Source organism: Sander vitreus, chromosome 4 (genome assembly GCF_031162955.1).
Source record: "Sander vitreus isolate 19-12246 chromosome 4, sanVit1, whole genome shotgun sequence".
In the NCBI taxonomy this organism is placed as follows: domain Eukaryota; kingdom Metazoa; phylum Chordata; class Actinopteri; order Perciformes; family Percidae; genus Sander; species Sander vitreus.
The window spans coordinates 31,324,162-31,344,426 of NC_135858.1; the positions used below are offsets into that span (position 1 = coordinate 31,324,162).

General features: G+C 41.7%; 2 protein-coding genes across 2 annotated transcripts in view; both read right to left on the minus strand.

The window, feature by feature from the left end:
• Nucleotides 1-925: 925 nt before the first annotated feature.
• Nucleotides 926-11,996, minus strand: cyb561d1 (cytochrome b561 family, member D1). The gene is made up of 3 exons (XM_078249332.1): nucleotides 10,903-11,996; nucleotides 10,231-10,268; nucleotides 926-6,678 (listed from the first exon to the last, which is right to left on the minus strand). The coding sequence occupies exons 1-3, from the start codon at nucleotides 11,057-11,059 to the stop codon at nucleotides 6,172-6,174; spliced, it is 702 nt and encodes a 233-aa protein (XP_078105458.1). The 5' UTR covers nucleotides 11,060-11,996; the 3' UTR covers nucleotides 926-6,171.
• A 433-nt stretch (nucleotides 11,997-12,429) lies between these two features.
• The window catches only part of atxn7l2a (ataxin 7-like 2a), a 28,147-nt gene continuing 20,311 nt past the window's right edge, over nucleotides 12,430-20,265 (minus strand). The window contains exons 9-10 of the mRNA XM_078249331.1: nucleotides 17,039-17,984; nucleotides 12,430-13,684 (exon numbers count right to left, since the gene is read on the minus strand). Of these exons, the coding sequence (XP_078105457.1) occupies nucleotides 13,667-13,684; nucleotides 17,039-17,984 (964 nt within the window). The 3' untranslated portion in view covers nucleotides 12,430-13,666. The remainder of the gene's footprint in view (nucleotides 13,685-17,038; nucleotides 17,985-20,265) is intronic.

A 20,265-nucleotide genomic window follows, 5' to 3' on the forward strand; every position in this document is an offset into this window, starting at 1 on the left:
ACATATTTGCCAGTCATCGTCATGGTCCCTGAAGCCTTTTTCTCTCCTGATTCTTCCATTGGGGGTTAGTCCTCCTGCAGGGCCAGCAGTGCTATCATGCAGCACGGGGGTCACCGCAGTATTAATATGTTTACAACAATTAGAGTGATTGTAGACACCTTGCCAAAATCACAGCATCAACTAGTGGTATTCCCCCCCCAAGATACAATTTGAAGACGAAAGTCTAATAGGCAAACACACTTTTCATTTTGCGTGGGAAGTGGCGTACGCACATTTTCAGCCCCGTTTTGTGCGTACGCCACGTTTATAAACAGGTCATTCACAGGTCACAGGTCGGGACGAGAATATTCAGCCAGTCTCTGGGAATGTGTTGTCTCAGGACTGTCTCCTTTTGGAGGTTAGTGGGCCAACCACACTTCCCAGATAATAAAGAGAATAAAGAATATTGGTCTTGTCTTATCCTTTGAAATTCTAAGGTAAGAACATAAAGGTAACATGTAGTGGCTGCATTGCATTCTGGGTTCTCTGGTAATGTTGGTGTAGAAACTGGGATCACTCTTCGACACTGATTTTCATTCTGTGTGTTTGTTAGTCAGTGAAAATACAGCTCGTGGAAGTTATTTCTTGATACCATCAAAACAAAAACAAAAAACGAGTCCAGGAGGGTTTATCCCAAGTAGAGGAAAAAAAAATGGTTTTCAATGGTCCATTTGTCTCATTAGAAATAAAACATATGTGGCCGGGTTGGCTCAGTTGGTAGAGCAGGTGCACATATACACATGTGCATAGAGGTTTATGGCGATTTGTGACGATTTCCTGCATGTCTTCCCCCTCTCTCTTCCCTTTCCCACCTAGCTGTCCTGTCCATTAAAGGCGGAAATGCCCAAAAAAATCACCTAAAATAAAGACAAATAATACAAATTCATACGTACAGTAGATATTTATTACAGAAGGATCAGATAAAAACAAACCTACAGCTTACACTCTGAACGGACTCATACAGCAAAGACCTGAGTAGCACGTTGAACATGGAATACAGTTACTGGATTTGTGAGCAAGTTGTGCTCAGTAGGGTCGAAAAAAGTAAAGAAGTTACAAAATTTACACTGAATCTGAAATTTTGTTCTAAGTTATTGTCCACCTTTCTACATGTATTGCAGTGCATGCTTTTCATCCAAGCTGGAGTGAAACCAGACTGAAAATAGTATATAAGCAGCAAGGAAGAACAGTTAAGAAAATCATCTTTCTGTCAGTAGAAACCCTGATTTTACTTAAAGCTAAAAATGTCAAACCCAGTCTGTAAATGAAGTGCTATTGCCTAGTGTTCTTACGACTTCCCAGCATTAAAACATCTGTGAGTGCTTTTGGAGAACCAAGATGTATTGAATTAGCTTTCACTTTTTCTTATATTACACACAATAGCAGCTACCACTGCCTGCAGTCTGAAGGCCAGCAGATTTGTAGTGGATGTGTATTTGCGTAAGCTGCCTCGTAGCGAAGAAGAAGAAGAGGCTTAGGCAAGGCGCTAATGGATCAGTACATCCAAAGGGTCTTAAAATGGTCTACATTCATCTGTCTCACCGGGGTCTCCCTGAAATAACAGAACCTGCAGCTGCTTTTTTGGAAAACTGTAAAGCAATTAGGCCTGTCAGGCTCTCATGCTGTTTAGCCTTCCCAACAAAGTCTGTATCATGTATCAAATGGTTAGTTTGATGGAGATAGGTAGGGCAATACTTAGTTTAGTGTATTTATTGTCACATAGGCTTACATGTATACGCTGAGGATTCTCTGCCCAGGAAGACAATTTCAGAAGGCCCAAGGCCCTCTGATGTTCATTGAGGAAGCCGGTTTTATTTGATCTTCACTTATAACAGGAGTTCTGAATTGGATGGAAAAGCAGAAGTGATTGGTACAATTTTCAGCTCTTCTAATTTTAATATTTCGCAGAGATGTTGAGTAGGTATGATGGGATGGGTTTGTTCTGCATTAGTTGGGTTCCTGCAGGCAGGGCCGTTTCTAGCTATTGGCGGGCCCTATGCAAGATGCTGTTTGGGGGCCCCTATTTTGTCAAACTACGATGGGGGGGTGATTCAGACCTTTAAGATGATCTATGGAGATGCATCAATATGTTACACTTTAGGAGGAAAACAGGCTAGATTCGTAAAAACCTTCCTCAAATTCAAATTAAACATCTCAAGTTGACCTAAGCAATTTAAACTTACACAAAAGTTAACAACGAGGCTCCTCTACGTCAATAAATGCAACAGATGCAGGATTTTCCTCAAACAACAAAGAAGGCTACTTGCTAGTGGCTACAAATAAAGTAATTTTATTTCTCCCTAAATATATTGAGCCTGAACGGGCTGAACGTGCAGCTTGGGGGCCCCCTAATGGCTGCGGAGGCCCTATGTATCCGCATAGTCCGCCTGTAGGAAGAAACAGCTCTGCCTGCAGCGACTGACTGAAGACATCTTGGCTAGAAGAAAGCTTGTGCTAGACTGGGTAAACCCAACCCGATTTATCTATCCTGCTTCCGTTACAATTTTGCGGGCACCAATCACAAACTGGCTTATCCACCTGGCGCGCTATTGGCGGGTTTAACACGATGACGATAGAGAAGCGACCAAGCAGCTTCTTGTTTACATTCAACATAGCGGCCACCCGCATGCCGCTGTTGCTGCTACGTCACCCGGCTCGTTGGTCCGATTGGTTGAAGGACTATCCAATTGCCGTTGATCACGCCTCTTGTGCAGTAGAAAATACAGAGCAGACTCCTCAGACTAATGTTTAATCTTAAAAGATTAAGCTTGTGCCTCTGGCCTTGTATGAAAAAGTGCGCGTCCATTTTTTCTACAGAAAACAAAAGCAAAAAAAAAAAAAAAAAACACAAAGAGCATGGCTTGCTAACAACACTTAAAAGACAGAAATGGCTCACACAACACAGTGACAGAAATGAACCATGTGCTACATGCAGTGTGGCATTGTTAGGAAATGGTTTCCTCGTTGAGTCATTTCATTCTAAAAATGTATACATTAATAGCTCGCATATTTCGACTCAAATGAATCATCGAGAAAACCATTTCCTAACACCAATGATAAACCTAAAGCACGTGTATTCCAAAAACAACTTATCTTATCAACCTTTTTTGCTTTCTGTCCAGATTAAAAATGTTTGGTGTGTGTTTTTACACTGTGTTGCCCTCTTTCTAGAAGACTACCCTCCAAAATAAAACCAAGTGGCTCAGGGTAATATGTAATATAAAACAATATTATTCAATATAATAGTCTCATTTGATTACAGCCATGGTGCCAATGACTCTAAATGATGCTCTGTTAAAGCTGCACGGATTGATTTTGTGGCCACTCGGGAACAGAAGCCCTCGGCAACAGCGTTATGGCTAATGTCTTAGCATAGTTTCCAATTTAGGGGTGACCGGGGTTGGTTGTCACACTGCTTATCACAGCTACACTACAGGCCACTGCAACAATGTATTTGATATGAAACAGTTTTCCTGTCATCCTGCTCACACACCCAAAGCATTAAGGTGAGGAGATATTTTGTCATTTTTATTACGATGCGATGGGGATTGGTCGCCACAGTGTTTCAGAGTGTCTTTGATGGTGAAAATAAAGGGGATACCAATTTCAAGGCAAGACCTTAAGCCTTCATTCAATGTAAGAATTACTACTGAAAGAGGTTTTAATGACGATCCCCTACGCATTCAGCAGACACAGAGCAACATGTTTTGTGTTTGTATCCATCTTATGGATGATGTCCATAGTCTGGTTAGGCTCCACTGACTCCAGAGAAAATACATGTCTCTATCTAGCTGCTAAATGCTCCACTAGGTCCACCAGCTAGTTGCTAACTGTGTCTGTCTCCTGTGTTGCAGGGCAGTAGTAGTGTTTACTGGGTTTCTCTCAGCTTTTTGTTTGGGTTGATTAGAGCTGTGAGACCAAAACCAAACTGTAGATGTGCTATAAAACCAAAAACAATGAGCTAAATGGTTTGATGCCGTTATAATATGAACAAATATTGACTGATGGAACTTTAAGGTAAAAATGCTTCATGGAGCACCTGTGAGCAGCCATGAAAGAAATAACACAAACACATCATGAATGAATAAATAAACAGAATTTACAGGTTGGTATATAATCATCGCTGAAACTGTGTCCATATACAAACAGCAGTATTGTATTCCTTCAGAAACAAGTCTACAGTATATACACAGTCTCTCAGACTTTAGTTTCACTGCATATGTAGTGCAAATATATTAATCTGGAGATGCGTTCAGGTGTCCACCAGCTCCACCTATGTGATTGCCTCCAGTGGTTAGTCAGGATGACCATACTCTGCTCCGTGTGTGTATACATTTGGCATGGTAATCCACATAATGTGCATAGCGTCATTAGATTCTTTGAAAGTGTCTTTGTGTCTTATTTCAGCAGGAGTCAGAGCTTGAAGATGCCAAGGATGAAAAGTTTTGAGCTGCAGTTCTTCTACTGGCCACTAGATGCTGACTCTAAGCATAGACTGTAAAAAAAATAATGGATGAAGCTTCCGGGTCTGAAAAGTGAAACCAATGCTGAAGTGCCTGAAAGTTGCATTCTATCTAATTTCCAGCAGGAGGCGACTCCACTGGCTCCAAATAGAAGTCTGTTTCTATAGAAGTCTATGAGAAAATGAGCCTACTCCTCACTTGAATTATTACCTCAGTAAACATTTTCGTAACGAGTTTATGGTCTCAATCGCTAGTTTAAAGTCTTCAATACAGCATCATGTTGATTTTGTAAATAATGGTCCCATTTATTTTGGACATCAAAATACACCTCAACTTGTTTCTGGCTGTTGTCCGTGTTTTCAACTTTGACCCTCTCACTGTGTGTTTTCATTTTATCAAAGTTAACTGGAACATTTTGGTCGCCTAGAAACATCTTGTTTAGCAGTCTGCCAACCAAGCTAGCTAGCTACCGCTAGTGTTAGCTGGTAACTTAAGAGAAAGTTTGCCAATTTCCTGTTCTGCCGTACATGCAGATGAACGGCTCCAGTACCTGGAGGTCCGTGTTTACCCGCCGGTAAATCTCCACTGGATGACTCGCTTCAGAAGGGCTTTATAGTCAAGCAACTTTCCCTCTTTCCCTCAAACCATAAACAACACTGGCTTAGCCGCATCCTCCTCCCCAGCTCCACCCTCTCGTAAAAAATTGTCACATCCGGTTGCAAAAAAAACCCAACATGGCGACGTCTGTATCGCCAAAATTCCAGCTTTAAAACGTCAGACAAACCAATAGGTGACGTCACGGTTGCTACGTCCACTATTTGTACGGTCTATGACTCTAAGAAAACTGTGATTTCAGGGTAACCGTTTTGTTTTCTGCAAATAGCCTAATAATAATAATAATAATGCGGTAACTCTCCACACTAAAATACAGCTGCGGGCCTTCTGTTAACAATAGATACAACACACTGTAACTACAATGGCTTAAATAATCTGTGTGCACAAATAAATCATTGAATTTGTTCAGACAAATACGGTACAAATGGATCGTTAGTGAGCACAAATGATCAGTGTGAGACAGACACCTGTGTGTTTTTATGCTCTGTAGTCTACCAGCATGTTATTTTATACAAAGGCTGCTTTAAGCGGGGGACGTCTGCTCCCTCTCTAATATGACCACCGCATAAATAAAGCCGATCTGCCATGTGCTATGTAGTCTGTCAGACCTTCCTCCACAACGCTGCAAAGGAGGGTCTAGCTAGTCCACACAGCATTCCGAGATGGGAGAAAAACCTGCTCTGGTTTATTGGCATTTCTTTAAACCAATCACAATCGTCACGGGCGCCGCTAAGCGCCGGACGGCGCCACGGTGCCTCTGCAAAATAGCCTCAGGAAGGAACTTGTTTTGGTGTACATTCAGAAATTGTTTTAGTCGTGTAACAAAAAACTCAGATTGGACAGATAGTCCAGCTAGCTGTCTGGATTTACCCTGCAGAGATCTGAGGAGCAGTTAACCATAGTCCTCACAAATCCACCGGAGTTTAGAACGCCAACACAAAGGAAGCGGAAGGTGACGGATATCCGGCCTAAAAGAGGGACATCCAGCGGATTTTCTGACGTGGCAATCACGGAAGTGGAACGTCGTGGATATAAACTACGTGCTATGTGCCTCCTATCTGGTGATCTTCTTGCGGGGAAGGTAGGAATTAGTGATTTGGTTCATCACCACCAGGGCGGGGAAGAGGGGCAGCAGGAGGAAGGCCCACCAGGCTGTCCCTTTCACCGTGGCCTGGAACCAGTCGGAGAACATGGCCAACACCACGGTCACTGTGGCCAGCAGGTAGACCACCAGGCCACAGGTGGCGTGGTACAGCTTCAGCCTGAGTGGAGGAGAGGACAGCCGCAGAAGCTGAGGGAAGATCACACAGACGCCGCACGCCACCTGCAGCGCGGTGGCGGCCAGGGTGCAGACGCCCAGCACGCTGTGCCAGCTGAGCAGGTGGGGGAGCTCCGACACGTTCTTGCTGGCCACCATGAAGCCTAGCCCGGTGGCCGCCGCTATCAGGACTAGAGCCTGACAGAACCAGTGCAGACGCACTTTACCCTTCCGGGATTTGAAGCAAAAGGGCGATCCTTCAGCCGAGAAGAGGAGGATGCCTTCTGTCATACACAGGCAGTACTGCAGAAGGAGAGAAAAGAGAAGCGTTTTCTTCTTCCGCTTTGCAAAGCAGGTAGAAATTGTGTGTAAAGAAACGCAAAACAAATTGTTCTGATCAATCATCTGAAGGATGAGGCAGAGGCGAAGAAAAACGTGTCCATTATTTCCTTATATCAGGACTCATCCTGTGCATTATTATTATACCATGGCCACTTATCACAGGGAGAATTAGAGGCTGTGTTTAAATCCCCTTTTTTATACTGTTGTTTGGGATCCCTTCACGTCTGAATCAATAGATAATTCCACGTTGTATATATATTTTTTTACAACTCGGGTCTTGTTTTTGTAGTTTTGGTTACTGGTTATAACACTGTACTGACCAAAATAATTCACGAGATCTGGGAACATGGTGACATTGCTGCAACACAAGTCTGACAGTGCAGTCAGGTTGTACACAAACCAACAGTTTATCCAGATTATCTAAATGTCAAACTGAGTGTGAGTAAAATGTTGCTAATATTCCTGGTACAGGAAAACTATGGTAGGTAAGATAGGTAAAAAAAATTTTGTTTGACAAGGTTTACAACAGACAGTGTGTTAATAATTTCACTTTTTTTCTCTTTCAAATAACGTTGTCTAACCTGGAGCTTTGCTTCCAGTCTGCTCAGGTGTTAGGCCCTTCATTCCCATGAGCACGCACACTGCCAGAAATACTCAGTACACCAAATGTGGATTATTCTGCAGCTAAAGACAGTCCCCAACAAATTAACTATGCCCTCCTGTTTCAGTAACGTTGTAAACGACAGTGATCAGAACTATATTTGTGACTTGTATTTAAAGATTACCATCTTCAGTAGCGGAGGGCCACACACAGAGTAGTGACGTCAGAAGTATATTTTGTTCCACCATAGTGGCCAGTCACCACTATGTCACTATGAGACTGTCATGGCACAGTCTATGAATGTCCATCACAAAACATATTCATATTAAGAGGGCAGCTATTGAGTAAAAATAAGAAAAATTAACATCGCAGACCATATCAGAGTGTGTGTGTGTGTGTGTGTTTAGATTGGATTAGATAGACTTTACTGATCCCAAATTGGGAAATTTCAGTGCTACAGCAGCAAAATATAAGACACAGCACACCTACAGAATATACAAGAAATAATAAATAGGATAGAATACAAGAACAATACAAAAATACAAAAATTTTAAAAATACAAAGGAAAAAATGTACAAATGTATATATGAGTAGCAAATAAAAACATATAACCTACTTAAATAGTATTTATAAAGATAAAGTAAAACCTATGTCTGTGCAAGTTGGAGTTGCGTGTGTGCGTGTGTGTGTGTGCACTTTGAATGAATTTCCTGTGGAAGGGAGGACCTGTTTGTGACAGGAGAGGCATGATATTTGTACAGTTAGTCATCATGGCTGACACACTGCGATGATGATGCGTCATGGCTGATCAGAGAACAGCCCAACGCCAACCTGTACGCTGTTGGCCATCATCTTCTAGATCAGGTTGTAACACAATAGCTGATGCAGTGATGCAACACAGCATTCCCTCCTATCTATTATTCACAGTGGAAAGAAGATGGAGACACAAAGACTAGAGGCTGGGAGGGGAAAGGTATGCTGGGTGTTTACAAGAGAGTTAATATTCTACTTAAGTAATACTAGTGAAATCATATGCTCTATACTTAGTTTACATTTGATTTGTTTATGTCAAAGAAAGGCCAAGAGATCAAACCTATATTTTATAAGCTTTATACACATTACTGAAATCCCTGCCTGTAATGGTTCATCACTAATGTGTAAAGTCTAATGTACCATTCCAACTGATATAACTATGTCCTAATGAGTCAAACTAAGGAGGAAATAAAAACCAAGAAACTGATGTCAGGTTGTGTCATTTTGGTTCCTTCTTCTTTCATGGCGATGATATTTATTTATTGTTATGAGAAAAAGATCTCATTGGTAAAAGATAGAAATTAGGGGTTTTGTAATGTATGTGATATGGTTGCCGCATATATATATATATATATATATTTATTAGGGGTGTAACGGTTCACAAAATTCACGGTTCGGTTCGAGACGAGACAAGTGGTGTCACGGTTCGGTACGTTTTCGATACAGCGAAAAGAAAGGAATGCCTGAGAAATTGACTTGATTTTTACAAAAAAAAATATTTATAAAAACTAACATCATAAAGTATGATCTTTTTTTACTTTGAACAATGACAGAGCTCTACTTGACCCATCTTTTGGGGTGTCTACTTCGCATTTAAAACAAAAACAGCTCCTTATAAAAAACATATACACGTTACAGTCGGGCAGCTTTGTGTAGCCCTCGACGTCCAGCCGCAACAGCTGGTGCTTCGGACAATTGGTTCTTTATTTGGGCTTTTTTTTTTTTTTTTACAAAGCAGGAATTACGGTCAGGCTGAAATGGGCTAGTGAAAGAATAGTGTAACGGGGCTAAATTACTTTAACCATGTTCGTAAAAACCTGCGTTTTCCACTACAGAGCAGGGTCTCATATCAATGGCTATAAATGTACCAATCGCCGCAGTGATGTGTTTGAATCAGTCGGAACTTGCTGCTTAAATGCTGCTGGGATAGTTTGTAGCGTGTGTGTTGCTTCTTGTTTTCCTCTAGTTCCAGTTATTGACACGCTGAGGTGATGTCGCCGTAAATGAGTTGACATGTTTGTAGTATTCCCACTGGTGTTGCCTATTCTCGTGTAGCATGTGCGACATACCGTTGTTTTTTTTTACCCACCACTCTCTTGCCATCACCCTCATAACTTACAGGGACACCAAAGTGGCTCCAAACGCCAGACCTGTTGGTTATTGGAGGATCTTCTAATTCTGGTCTGGCAATAGTCGCATTAATGTTACTAGTCATATTGCAACGAGCTAGTTCAGCGTAGCATGCCTGACTGGAGTAGAGTGTTTTTCTTTGGGAGTGTGGGGGGTAAACAGCACGTTGCCTGTTACATCGTTTGGGCTGCCTTGTTGAGTGCAGCGGCACTGAGAACATTATATTTCACATAATTTAAGCTTCTTTTTTCTCTCTAAATGAAATAGGATTAGTCCAACGAATCGTTTTCGAAAGCCTCGTACCGAACGGTTCAATACGAATATGTGTATCGTTACACCCCTAATATATATATATATATATATATATATATATATATATATATATATATATATATATATATATATATATATATATTAATCACTGTTTTAAATCTAATTTAAAGACCCAACTTTTTTCACTTGCTTTTAGGTTTTAGCTGCTTTTTACGGCTTGACTGAGCTTTCATTTCCCTATACTGCTTTTGAATCTATTGTTGATTCAATTCCCTCCCCTAACTTCCTTCTTCTCTACTTGACTTTAGTGTCTTCATGTCAGTTGTTTTGTATTACATTTTGTATTGTTGTTTGTTATGCACTTTTTATCTATGTAATGTTGTCTATCGAGGCAGATTTTAAACCATCTGCCTTGGTTGTAAAGCACCTAGTGTGAGTGTGTGAGTGTGTGTGTGTGTGTGTGTGTGTGTACTTACTGCAACAGACATACACACTGGATGCCAAGAAAACAGACCTGGAACACAGACAAACACCAGTTAGCAACTTAAAAATCAAAACTATCCAGAAGTTGTTCCGAAACGTTCAGACTCACAGCTGAAGGAAACACAGCAGCAGGTTTCACATTGACTGCACACTAAACCAGACTATATGTTGTGCTCTACTCAACTGACTAAAATGAACTATGACAGTTTTACTGATTGGTGAAGCTGTTTCTCTTCTAGATATAGCATCATTCACTGGTCCCAGCCTATCAAATGTGAGGATTTATTTCTGAAGCTCTTTCTTCTCATTGCAAATGAGTGCAGTACGTTTTCAAGTTTCTAATATGAAATATTCAGGGAGACATGGACCATGACCAAAACAACTGCGTTAATCATAAAAGCCCTTATTACAACAAAAGCTAAATGAGGAGGCTCGTGCTCTGTTCTATTCATTATAAAATGTAGTAGCCTACATTCATGTGGTTTATTCACATTATAACACATTTAACCATACAAAAAAAGAAACTATTCAAGCCTCAACATATCATGTATTTGAACTGTGGCAATGGAAATGTTATTCTCTTTTGATAGATAAATGTATTTAAGTGATGAAATCGTGTTTTGGTCGCAAGTGGTGTGTGTCCAGGCATCCATCTGTCCACTCACTGGTTCCGGGTCTGGACAGCAGGGTGATGATGAGGGTCAGGCCCAGGCCGGTGACATGAGCCGCTATCACCGCCGCCCTCCGGAGCCACACATAGAGCCAGTAGTCCCGCATCCCCAGCCCCTCTCCCACCGGGCTGTATTCCACATCAGACGGCATGCCGCAGGACCCCCTGCCAGGCTACCTGCCCGCTCCGGCGGCTGTAGACGATGTGCTGAAACGGAGAGACGGGGTGGCGCGTCTGCTGTCGGAACACTGCACGAACTCCATCATGGAGTTAAGGAGGTGGATGAACCGGACAGACAGGATAGAGATATGCGATCCGATTACCGTGGCCTGATGGCCATAATCAAGCTAACGCCACACACAATGACACTTAGTACTTCCGGTAGTTTTTCACAGTCCGCGTCGTTTCCTTAATGGGATTTTAACAATCATCCCACCGGCCTATTTTAATAAATGCGAATTATTAAATTGCGCAACGGGTATACTACACTAAAATTAAGTTTTTTTTCTTCTTCAATAAAAGTACTCTGTGTAACGTTAGTTCCTGTGGTCGTGTAAAGTAGCTAGTCCTCTCATTTGCATGGGAAATCTTAACGTCTACATGTTGTCCAGTGCGTTAAAGTAAAGTGTAATTCGTTCAGAGGGTTGTTTCGAAGGAAATAAATCAACTAACTTCCAATCGTAGTTTTGGCTAGTTTTCGCCGATTTGAAGAAACAAAAGAAACGGGCGCTGTAATCCTTCCCAGACTAATGCGGCCCGACTATGCATTTAAAATGTTGGCTAATGTATTAAATGCAGAAACATAACCATCAGTGGAAACAGTGCTTTCTAACCTCCGGTTGAATAACGTTAACGTTACACCATCTGACAGGCTCGACAACAGCTATTTTTAGCTATTATTTAAACCTCCCACATCTCCTGACACCAGTGTCAGCCCGCCGTGTGATTCGCGGTCTTGTAACTGGTGCAACATGAAGATCGTGAAGGTAAACCAACCTCCCAACCGTATGCAGACAGTATATAAGCTCTCTACTGATGGGCCGCAGTTTTCCTTCCTGGTTTGAATCTCAACCCCGAAGAGTAGGAGAGAAGTGAGATGCTTCACTTCCATTTCCTGCTTTTCAATGTAGTCCTCGCTTATTTAGTTGGATGGTGTTCTGGTTACCTCTTCGCAGCGTGCTCAACACTGCAGATAGGATGTACCTCTCATGTATATAATAAGAAAACTTCATGTATTATCATTATATATCAGTTTCTTTCCCCAAGCAGTCACTCTGCTGAAATAGCCCCCACTCTTACACTGAATAAAGTCAAATCAACACTGTTCTGCTCATCTACCTCATGTATATTTTCAATCTTACAATTACAATATTATTTCAACATTGCACTGAACTGCCTTGCACTATATTTATCTCAGACTATACTGGTATTGCACTATTCCCCTCTCTTCAATTGTTATTGTATATTTTTTTGTAAATTTCTAAATTCTATTGTATTGTTATTCTGTATACTTCACAGTATCTTAAATATATATTCTCACTGTACTGTTTTTATTCTTATACGTTATTGAGTGTTGTACTCTGAGAGCAAAGATTAACCAGAGTAAAATTCCTTGTTTGTTTGTGCAAACCTGGCCAATAAAGCTGATTCTGATGGGTGACACAAACTAGGGCACCATATCAACCAGAACTGGAATGTAACTGGGCACATCTTCTTAAATACATTATTAAGGACAAATTTGAAATAAACGCAACAGGTCACTTTTATTACTCTGCAGTAAGTTCTCTTTCCTTCTTAGTAAGTTTGACTGCCAGACACTTTATGCATTGTTCATTTGTGTCATTATGGTGACCATATAAATAGATTATTTACCCAGTTATCATTTCTTTATTAAACATTTCTCGGTTGCCTCTTAAAAAAAAAACAAAAAAAAACAACTTCATTTTCAACATAATCCTAGTTTTTTTTTAATTTTTTTTTTTTTAAATGCACATCATTTTAACCTTGTCAAAGCTGCAATACTCAGCTGTATCCTATTCAGAGTTTAAGGTTTTATTTTGAAATGCCAAATTGTTTCCCCCCCCATCCTTTTTTGGTGTCAGGTGCACAATGCAATTACCAAATATGGAAGAAGTTTTAAGCACAACTTCAACAGAACCAAATGAACATAGAGAATCACATTATCTGAACTTGGCTGTAAACACCACAGCACTAGTGATCAATACAAGTCACTCACTGTGAGCATCATATAGATTCAATCAAGTGTTGGAACAAGCAGAGAACACATTACTGGGATACTGTCATAGATACTGTCATGTCCTACTCCACAGTGGAGTTAAATGTGAAGATAATGGGAAATTTAAGAGAAAAATCAAGTACTGAGAGCGTAAATCTATAATGTTTGGCCTTAAAAAAAACAAGTCACAGAAACCAAGTGTAAAGGACATTTTTAATCCATTTTTATAAACCAACATATTTAATTTAGCAGCGTAACCGGATGGTCTTGAGGTATTTCTAAATCCATACTCTGAATTTCATCCCACCGTCCCACTCCCAGTTCTCCCTCAGACATTCCCACATCCAGCTGTGATTCACACACCAACAGATCCATACTGCACTAACTGTGCACACACACACGCGCGCACACACACACACACACACACACACACACACACACACACACACACTTGAGTCCTGTTGCCTCAGTCTTGGACTGAGTAGAGCTGGCTCCCTCTTAGTGGCTTGTAAGGCAGGCACACTTAATGGTGCAGTTTTGGCTGTGGGACAAAAGAAAAACATTCAAATTGTTACTTTTTGACAACTGGTCTGTATCTTCCCTTCAGACCTGTACAAATAGACTAAAACAAACATACATAAGACATACACAGTGTTAGAAAAGTCAAAGAAAAGAAGCAGATTCAGATGGATGGATAAGACACTTGCTTTATGTTTAGTTGATGTCTAAAACTCATTTGGCAGAGCTCCAGTAGCAAAATCATTTAACATATCATTTGCTAACGTACAAGTGGTCAGAATAAGTTTTTTTTTCTTTTTCGGTTGACCTTTGTCAAAGTTTCAACCATAGACATATATACACATGTATATGTCTATAAATTACGACGACTTGGAAAGCGGGGAGAACATGGACGACTTTTCAACGCTGTACATTTCGTAAATGTTACTTGTACTCGCCAGCCCTCTACCTCAGACTGTTGTTGCGGTCCGCTTCACCACAACGTGTAGTTACATTTTTTGAGAGGTGAACGTCAGGCTACGGCGTAGGATCTGCATCTTCACGTACCTATGGCGTGGACTTAACGCAGGACCATAAATTGGGCTTTACTATGTTAACTCCAACAGAGTAACTGTGCCTTGTGGAAGAACAGTTACTAGGCCTTTTAAATCTAAAGACGAGGTTACTGCAGCCTCTCTCTCTATCAGGTGTCACCAACTGTTGCAAGTAAGTAAAAGAAAGTATGAAACAGTGAAAGTATGAAACAGCTCTTAGCTGAGAGAGACTAGTGGGTAAGGTGACAAACTTTTAAAACCTAAAGTTCATTCCATTTTTTATGTTTTTGCCATGTTTTGCAAATAAAAGCAGAACTAATACTGGCCTTATTACAGGCGCAATAAGCAGCCCACAGACCACGCGTTGACATATTCTGAGTTGTGTATGTAATCCTGATTTCTTTTAGACATTATGTACATTTGTTATAGCAGGTATTGTTTTCCTTTAAACATAATTGTCCACAGAAAATCTGTTTTGTGTCTAATGCCTGTTTTAAAAATGTGGTTCTGGGGCGCCCGGATAGCGCAGTTGGTAGAGCGGATGCCCATATATAGGTTTACTCCTCAACGCAGTGGGCCCAGGTTCAACTCTGACCTTTGGCCCTATGCTGAATGTTCTCCCTCTCTCTCCCCTTTCATGTCTTCTGCTGTCCTATTAAAATAAAGGCTGAAAATGGCCAAAAAAATCTTAGTTAGTTGGACCAATGTTTACCCTGTGTATGTATATTTCTTATTTTATGTATTCTCTCCCCCCCCCCCGCTCATTTGTTGTTATCTCTCCCGTTTTTGCGTAGAGAGAGCATAGGTATATGTAATGAGATAACATGGATACAGGCTAATTATTGCTAACTAAAATGCTAGTTAACATTAGTAATTAAACTTAAACAGCTAATGTAAGTTGAAACTGCCTGCGAGCATCTCCTGTACTATACGGTAATTCCTCTACTATGTGACAGAAATTCGCGTGGTTATGACAAAATCGTTAGCCTATTTTTACAAAAACTTCTGCTACGGAGCCATAACGTCAGGTATAAGGTAATGGAGCCTTTTATACATTATCGCGTTTCTTTAGAAATAAACAATGGACAAATAGTCTTTAAACGCTTCAAATGTAAAGTTATTCGCTGTCAAAGTGACGTCAAAATGAATGGCAGTCAATGGAATGCTAACGGGGGGTGAACATTAGTAGTTAGTAGCTTGCTCCTTCGCAGAGGACAGCAGCTGGAGTCAGCTTGGATTCACAACAGTTACAATGAATTCCAATGGTGACCCAGTGTCACGTCAAAAAGTCAGTAGAAACTTCTAGTACCACTACTGCCGACAAGTGAGTATTCTGAGACAAGTTTGATACTCAAAACATAAAACACATCTGTGACAGGTTGATCAATGTTTGGTCATGCCTACACCTCCAGTTTGCCTAAATTGGACTTTTCACGGCTGTGTTTGGTAACATACAATAAAGGTGTGTCATATGGGCATTGAAAGCAGTTAGCTCCTTGTTTCTTTGACCATGTCAAAGCAGCCACATATTATGAGGGATGTTGCGTCAGCCCTGATTACAACGGATTACAAATCCTCACAATGAGTGGGCCAGGAACTTTATACCTCTTAGGCAGTGTTGGGGAGTAACGGAATACATGTACCGGCGTTACGTATTCAGAATACAAATTATGAGTAACTGTATTCCGTTACAGTTACAATTTAAATAGTTGGTATTTAGAATACAGTTACATTGTTGAAATCAATGGATTACATCACGATATTTCTGTTTCACGGGTTTATTCACTCTTGCAACTCCATGCAACTTCTGCTTGCCAGCAACCAACTTCCTTTCAGCGTCCAAATTACTCCACCTCCAACCTGAAGAAACATCTTAAAGTTAAATAGTTAAAGTTATTTTTAGCCAAGGGTAGTCGTTTGCTGTAGTTTTACTGGTCACCTTGCTATTTTATAGTTGACGTGCAACTTTACATTCTCCTACATGCTGATTTACTAGCCCCAGAGCCGTTGAAAGACTAGCCCCATTTGACATGTTAGCTAAAATTAGCTCGTGGTAGCTTAGACTGCGGTTAGAGTTTTGTAGTATGCAGTTCGGGACTACAAATACAAACATCTATCTGCTTGTTTAGGTACACATTCAGCCAGTTGGAACAGAAGAACACACCAGAATAGGCCTGTTTAGTAAGCTGTATGTGATGGTCGCATTCCTACTTATAAAATGCAATTTTATAAGAATACGTTACTCAGATTGAGTAACGTAATGGAATACGGTACAAATTACATGTTTGGGCATGTATTCTGTACTCTGTAACGGAATACATTTTGAAAGTATCCTTCCCAACACTGCTCTTAGGAACAGGACACAAACAAAACAGTCCAGCCAGGAGAAAAGCTGCATGTTGTAACCTTAGAGCTATAGTGCGTAGTTTCTGTCTCCCTCTTGAGGAATTCGTCGTTGCATCCACATTACACAAGCCTTCCATGATTGCACACCACACCCACCCCTCCTCCACACAGTTACTAGTAGCCAAGGAGGACACGATGAATTAAAAAAACATGATGGACTCTTCAGAAGAGGTCATTATCTTCACTCGAGTTTCTGTGCACGAAAGTCGCCGGACTACACCATTTTGTAAACAGAGCCATACTGAGAAATACAGAGAGAATTGTGTGAAGCTGATAGTCTTAATTAGCTTTGTATCAACTCCTTTGGTAATGGCCTGAATGTAACAGACGTTCATTAATATCAAAAAGTTACGTACTAAAGCTTTAACTGCCACGTAATTGTTTTCCTGTCACCCTGTGTGCTGCTCAATTCCTGCTTTTCTCTCCTCCCAACTCACCTTTTGTGTGCCCAGTTTCTTCTCCACGCCCCCAGCCAGCCCCCCGCCCTTGCTGTCCTTCCAGGGGTAAAAGTTCGAGCGGGGAGAGGAGGAGGAGGTGGCAGAGCTGGAAGAGGAGGAGGGCAGGCGGTGCGCTGAGGGTTTGGAGGACAGCGAATGCTCCTCCATGCCACCCCCCTTGCGCTTCTTCACAAGCCCCTGGTGCTCAAAGCCCCTCCCGCTGCCCTGGCCGTGCAGTCCTGAGTCCCCCACACCGCTCCTGCTGTGGGAGTTGTTGGTGGCGGGGGAGGGGTCTGGGGGTGATGAATGGCCCAGAGGAGTATGGGTCCGTTTGTAGGTCCAGACCGCCTTGGCGGCTGGTGAATGGGACTCTGACGGGGAGGGCTGGGGGCGGGGTTTGCTGCTGGGGGAAAGCGTGCCATTGGTCTGTCCATGTGGGAGCAGCGAGGGGACGGGGGGTTTAGACGAAGAAGATGAGGAGGAGGAAGAGGCAGCAGAAGGTGGGCGGCCCCGGTCCTGGAGAATGATGCAGTTCCTGTCGGGGCCCGAGTGCTCCCCTTCCTGGGACGGGGCTTTGCGTTTGCGGAGGGCAGCAGCAGCAGCCGCCTCCTCTCGCAGCTTCAGCATCTGCTTGCTGGGACGCCCCACAGGGTTCTTGGTTCGCCCGGGACCCTGCTGACACGGAGACACCAGACGGCCACCACCGGTGCTGCTCCCACTGCCCCCCGAGTTCTCCGACTGTATGGCTGCCGGGGGTCTCCCTGGACCACGACTGGAAGAGGAGGATGAGGATGCAGTTTTGAGGGAGGAGCTGATATGACTTCCTGTGCGGACCTTAGAATGTAACGAGGAGGAGGAAGTGGCAGCTATGGAGGAGGGAGACGAGGAAGTGATGGTCTTGGCTGAGGAAGGTGGAGACTGAAGGTCTGTGGCTTGAGGTATTTTCCTGGATTTAAAGATAATAAATCCATTAATCAATACATCCAAGAGACATCAGATCACACAACAAAAACACTGTTCTAGAGGATTACAAGAATTTGAAACATTAGAATTGATCATGGGATGCCGATGCTTTTTTTTTTTTTTGATTTTATTTTTTTTAAAGATTATTTTTTGGGTTTTTCCGCCTTTAATAGATAGGACAGCTAGGTAAGATAGGGGAGAGAGAGGGGGAAGACATGAAATCGTCACAGGTCGGATTCAAACCCTGGACCTCTGCGTCAAGGCACAAACCTTTGTTTATGTGCGCCCGCTCCACCCACTGATCCAATCCGGCCACGATGCCGATGCTTTTTGAAAACCGCAAATTGTGTCCCTAGCAGCAAGCACAGTCCACAGCATCTTGTTGACTTCTTTGATCAGATAAGGAATTGTTACTTATATAATAATGTTTTTAAATGTTTTTATTCTATATCTATTTATTATATAAAATATCATTCTGATTGGTTGACAAGAGTACACTGAAACTATAAAAACATGATTAAACCTAATTTCTGATGACTGTTTAACTACAGTTCTAAATCATGTGCCAATCTCAGTTCAAAAACAATCTGATTACTAACCAGCTAGACTGTAGCACCGATTTGCTAACAGCTCTGATGATCTGAACCAATTTTCTTCCAATGAGCTTTTGTTCCTATGTGCATGTAAACGCAGTCAGCCTCCATCTTACTGCCAACTTCAGACTCTTCACCACTGCTATTCTGGGCAGCAGAAAACACCATCTGCTTCATCTATTAGTGACTAAGCAGTGGGTTACACTCTAGTTTATCTGCTAGTGTTACAAAAACGCAGGATCTTATGTAACTAGCCCTCATCCTTTTACAGCGGGTGAGAATCTACAAAGAAACCTGAATTGGATAAAGGTGACAGAGTGGTGCACGTGATGGTACGATCCGCCAATTATCAGTTGCCACCTAGCATTTCAAACATGTCACTGGAGATTTGCAAACTTAAAGTGGCCATATTATGCTCATTTTCAGGTTCACAATTGTAATTTGAGATTGTATCAGAATAGGTTTACAGGGTTTAATTTTCAAAAAACACCATATTTTTGTTGTACTGCACATTGCTGCAGTGCCTCTTTTCACCCTGTGTTCAGGTCTCTGTTTTAGCTACAGAGTGAGACATCTCAACTTCTGTAACGTCTTTGTTGGCAGTCACACATGCGCAGTAGCTAGCTAAGGATTACATGAGCTAGCTAGCCGTTTCTCCAACTTCGGCCTGTACAAGGCAGGATTAGCCGGGAGACTTCTTCTAAATGAGGGCGCACTTCCAACTTTGTGTGGAATACCTGCAGAACAGGGACATGTAAGTAGTTCTATACAATTTATTTTGTAGATTAGGGTGAATTTGTGTGTGTTGTAGCAGTGTTTTGCCATTGAGAACGAGCTAGCATGCTACGGTTAGCCCCTTCATCTCGGCTAGTTACGTAGAAAGCCGTGCAGATTTTGAACAGCTCACCCGGAGACTGAAGGCATGACACATTCAGAAACCCGTATCTCACTCAAAACAGCATGGATGTTTTTTTTTCAAAGTTTGTATGCGTTGTGGAAGCACCAGAGACACAAAATAACACCCCAAATCCCAGAAAAGTGATTTTTTTCATAATATGACACTGAGTAACATAAACTGAGTGATCAGGATGGTGGTGGAGCGTACGTCTGTCATGTAAAGCAGCAGTCTGTCTGCATTAGTGAGCTGAACATTTGTAGTGTAGGCATGTTGCCGATCTGACTTGGACTCTCATTTTTAGCATCCGGTCCAGCAGCACCAGGCTCAGGGACAGCTTCATCCCACAGGCCAGAAGACTTCCCAACTCTTGAACTCATCATCTATCATTATGCATATACATTTACTACATTCATGTTTACATTCAGCCCATTCATTTGCAATTACTGTCTTCCACAAATTTACATTCCCCATTTTATTATGGTATATTTTATCACCTTCATCTCTATATTTTAACTTGCACTTTTTTTTGTCTTAGATGCTCATTTAGTTTTTTTGTTTTACTTGTGGCTGAGAGAAGATTTTCACTGGCAATGCTTCTGTAATTGTTGTACATTTGACAAATGACTTGACTTGAATCAGCTCAATATACTGGACAGGAGGCAGAGCCAATTCTACCCCACTGAAACCCTTTGGTAACCTTGTGGCGTTAGTTGTTTCAGCTGATTTTGTTATGATAAATTAGTCTGTGTAGAAAAATGGTAATGGTACTTGGT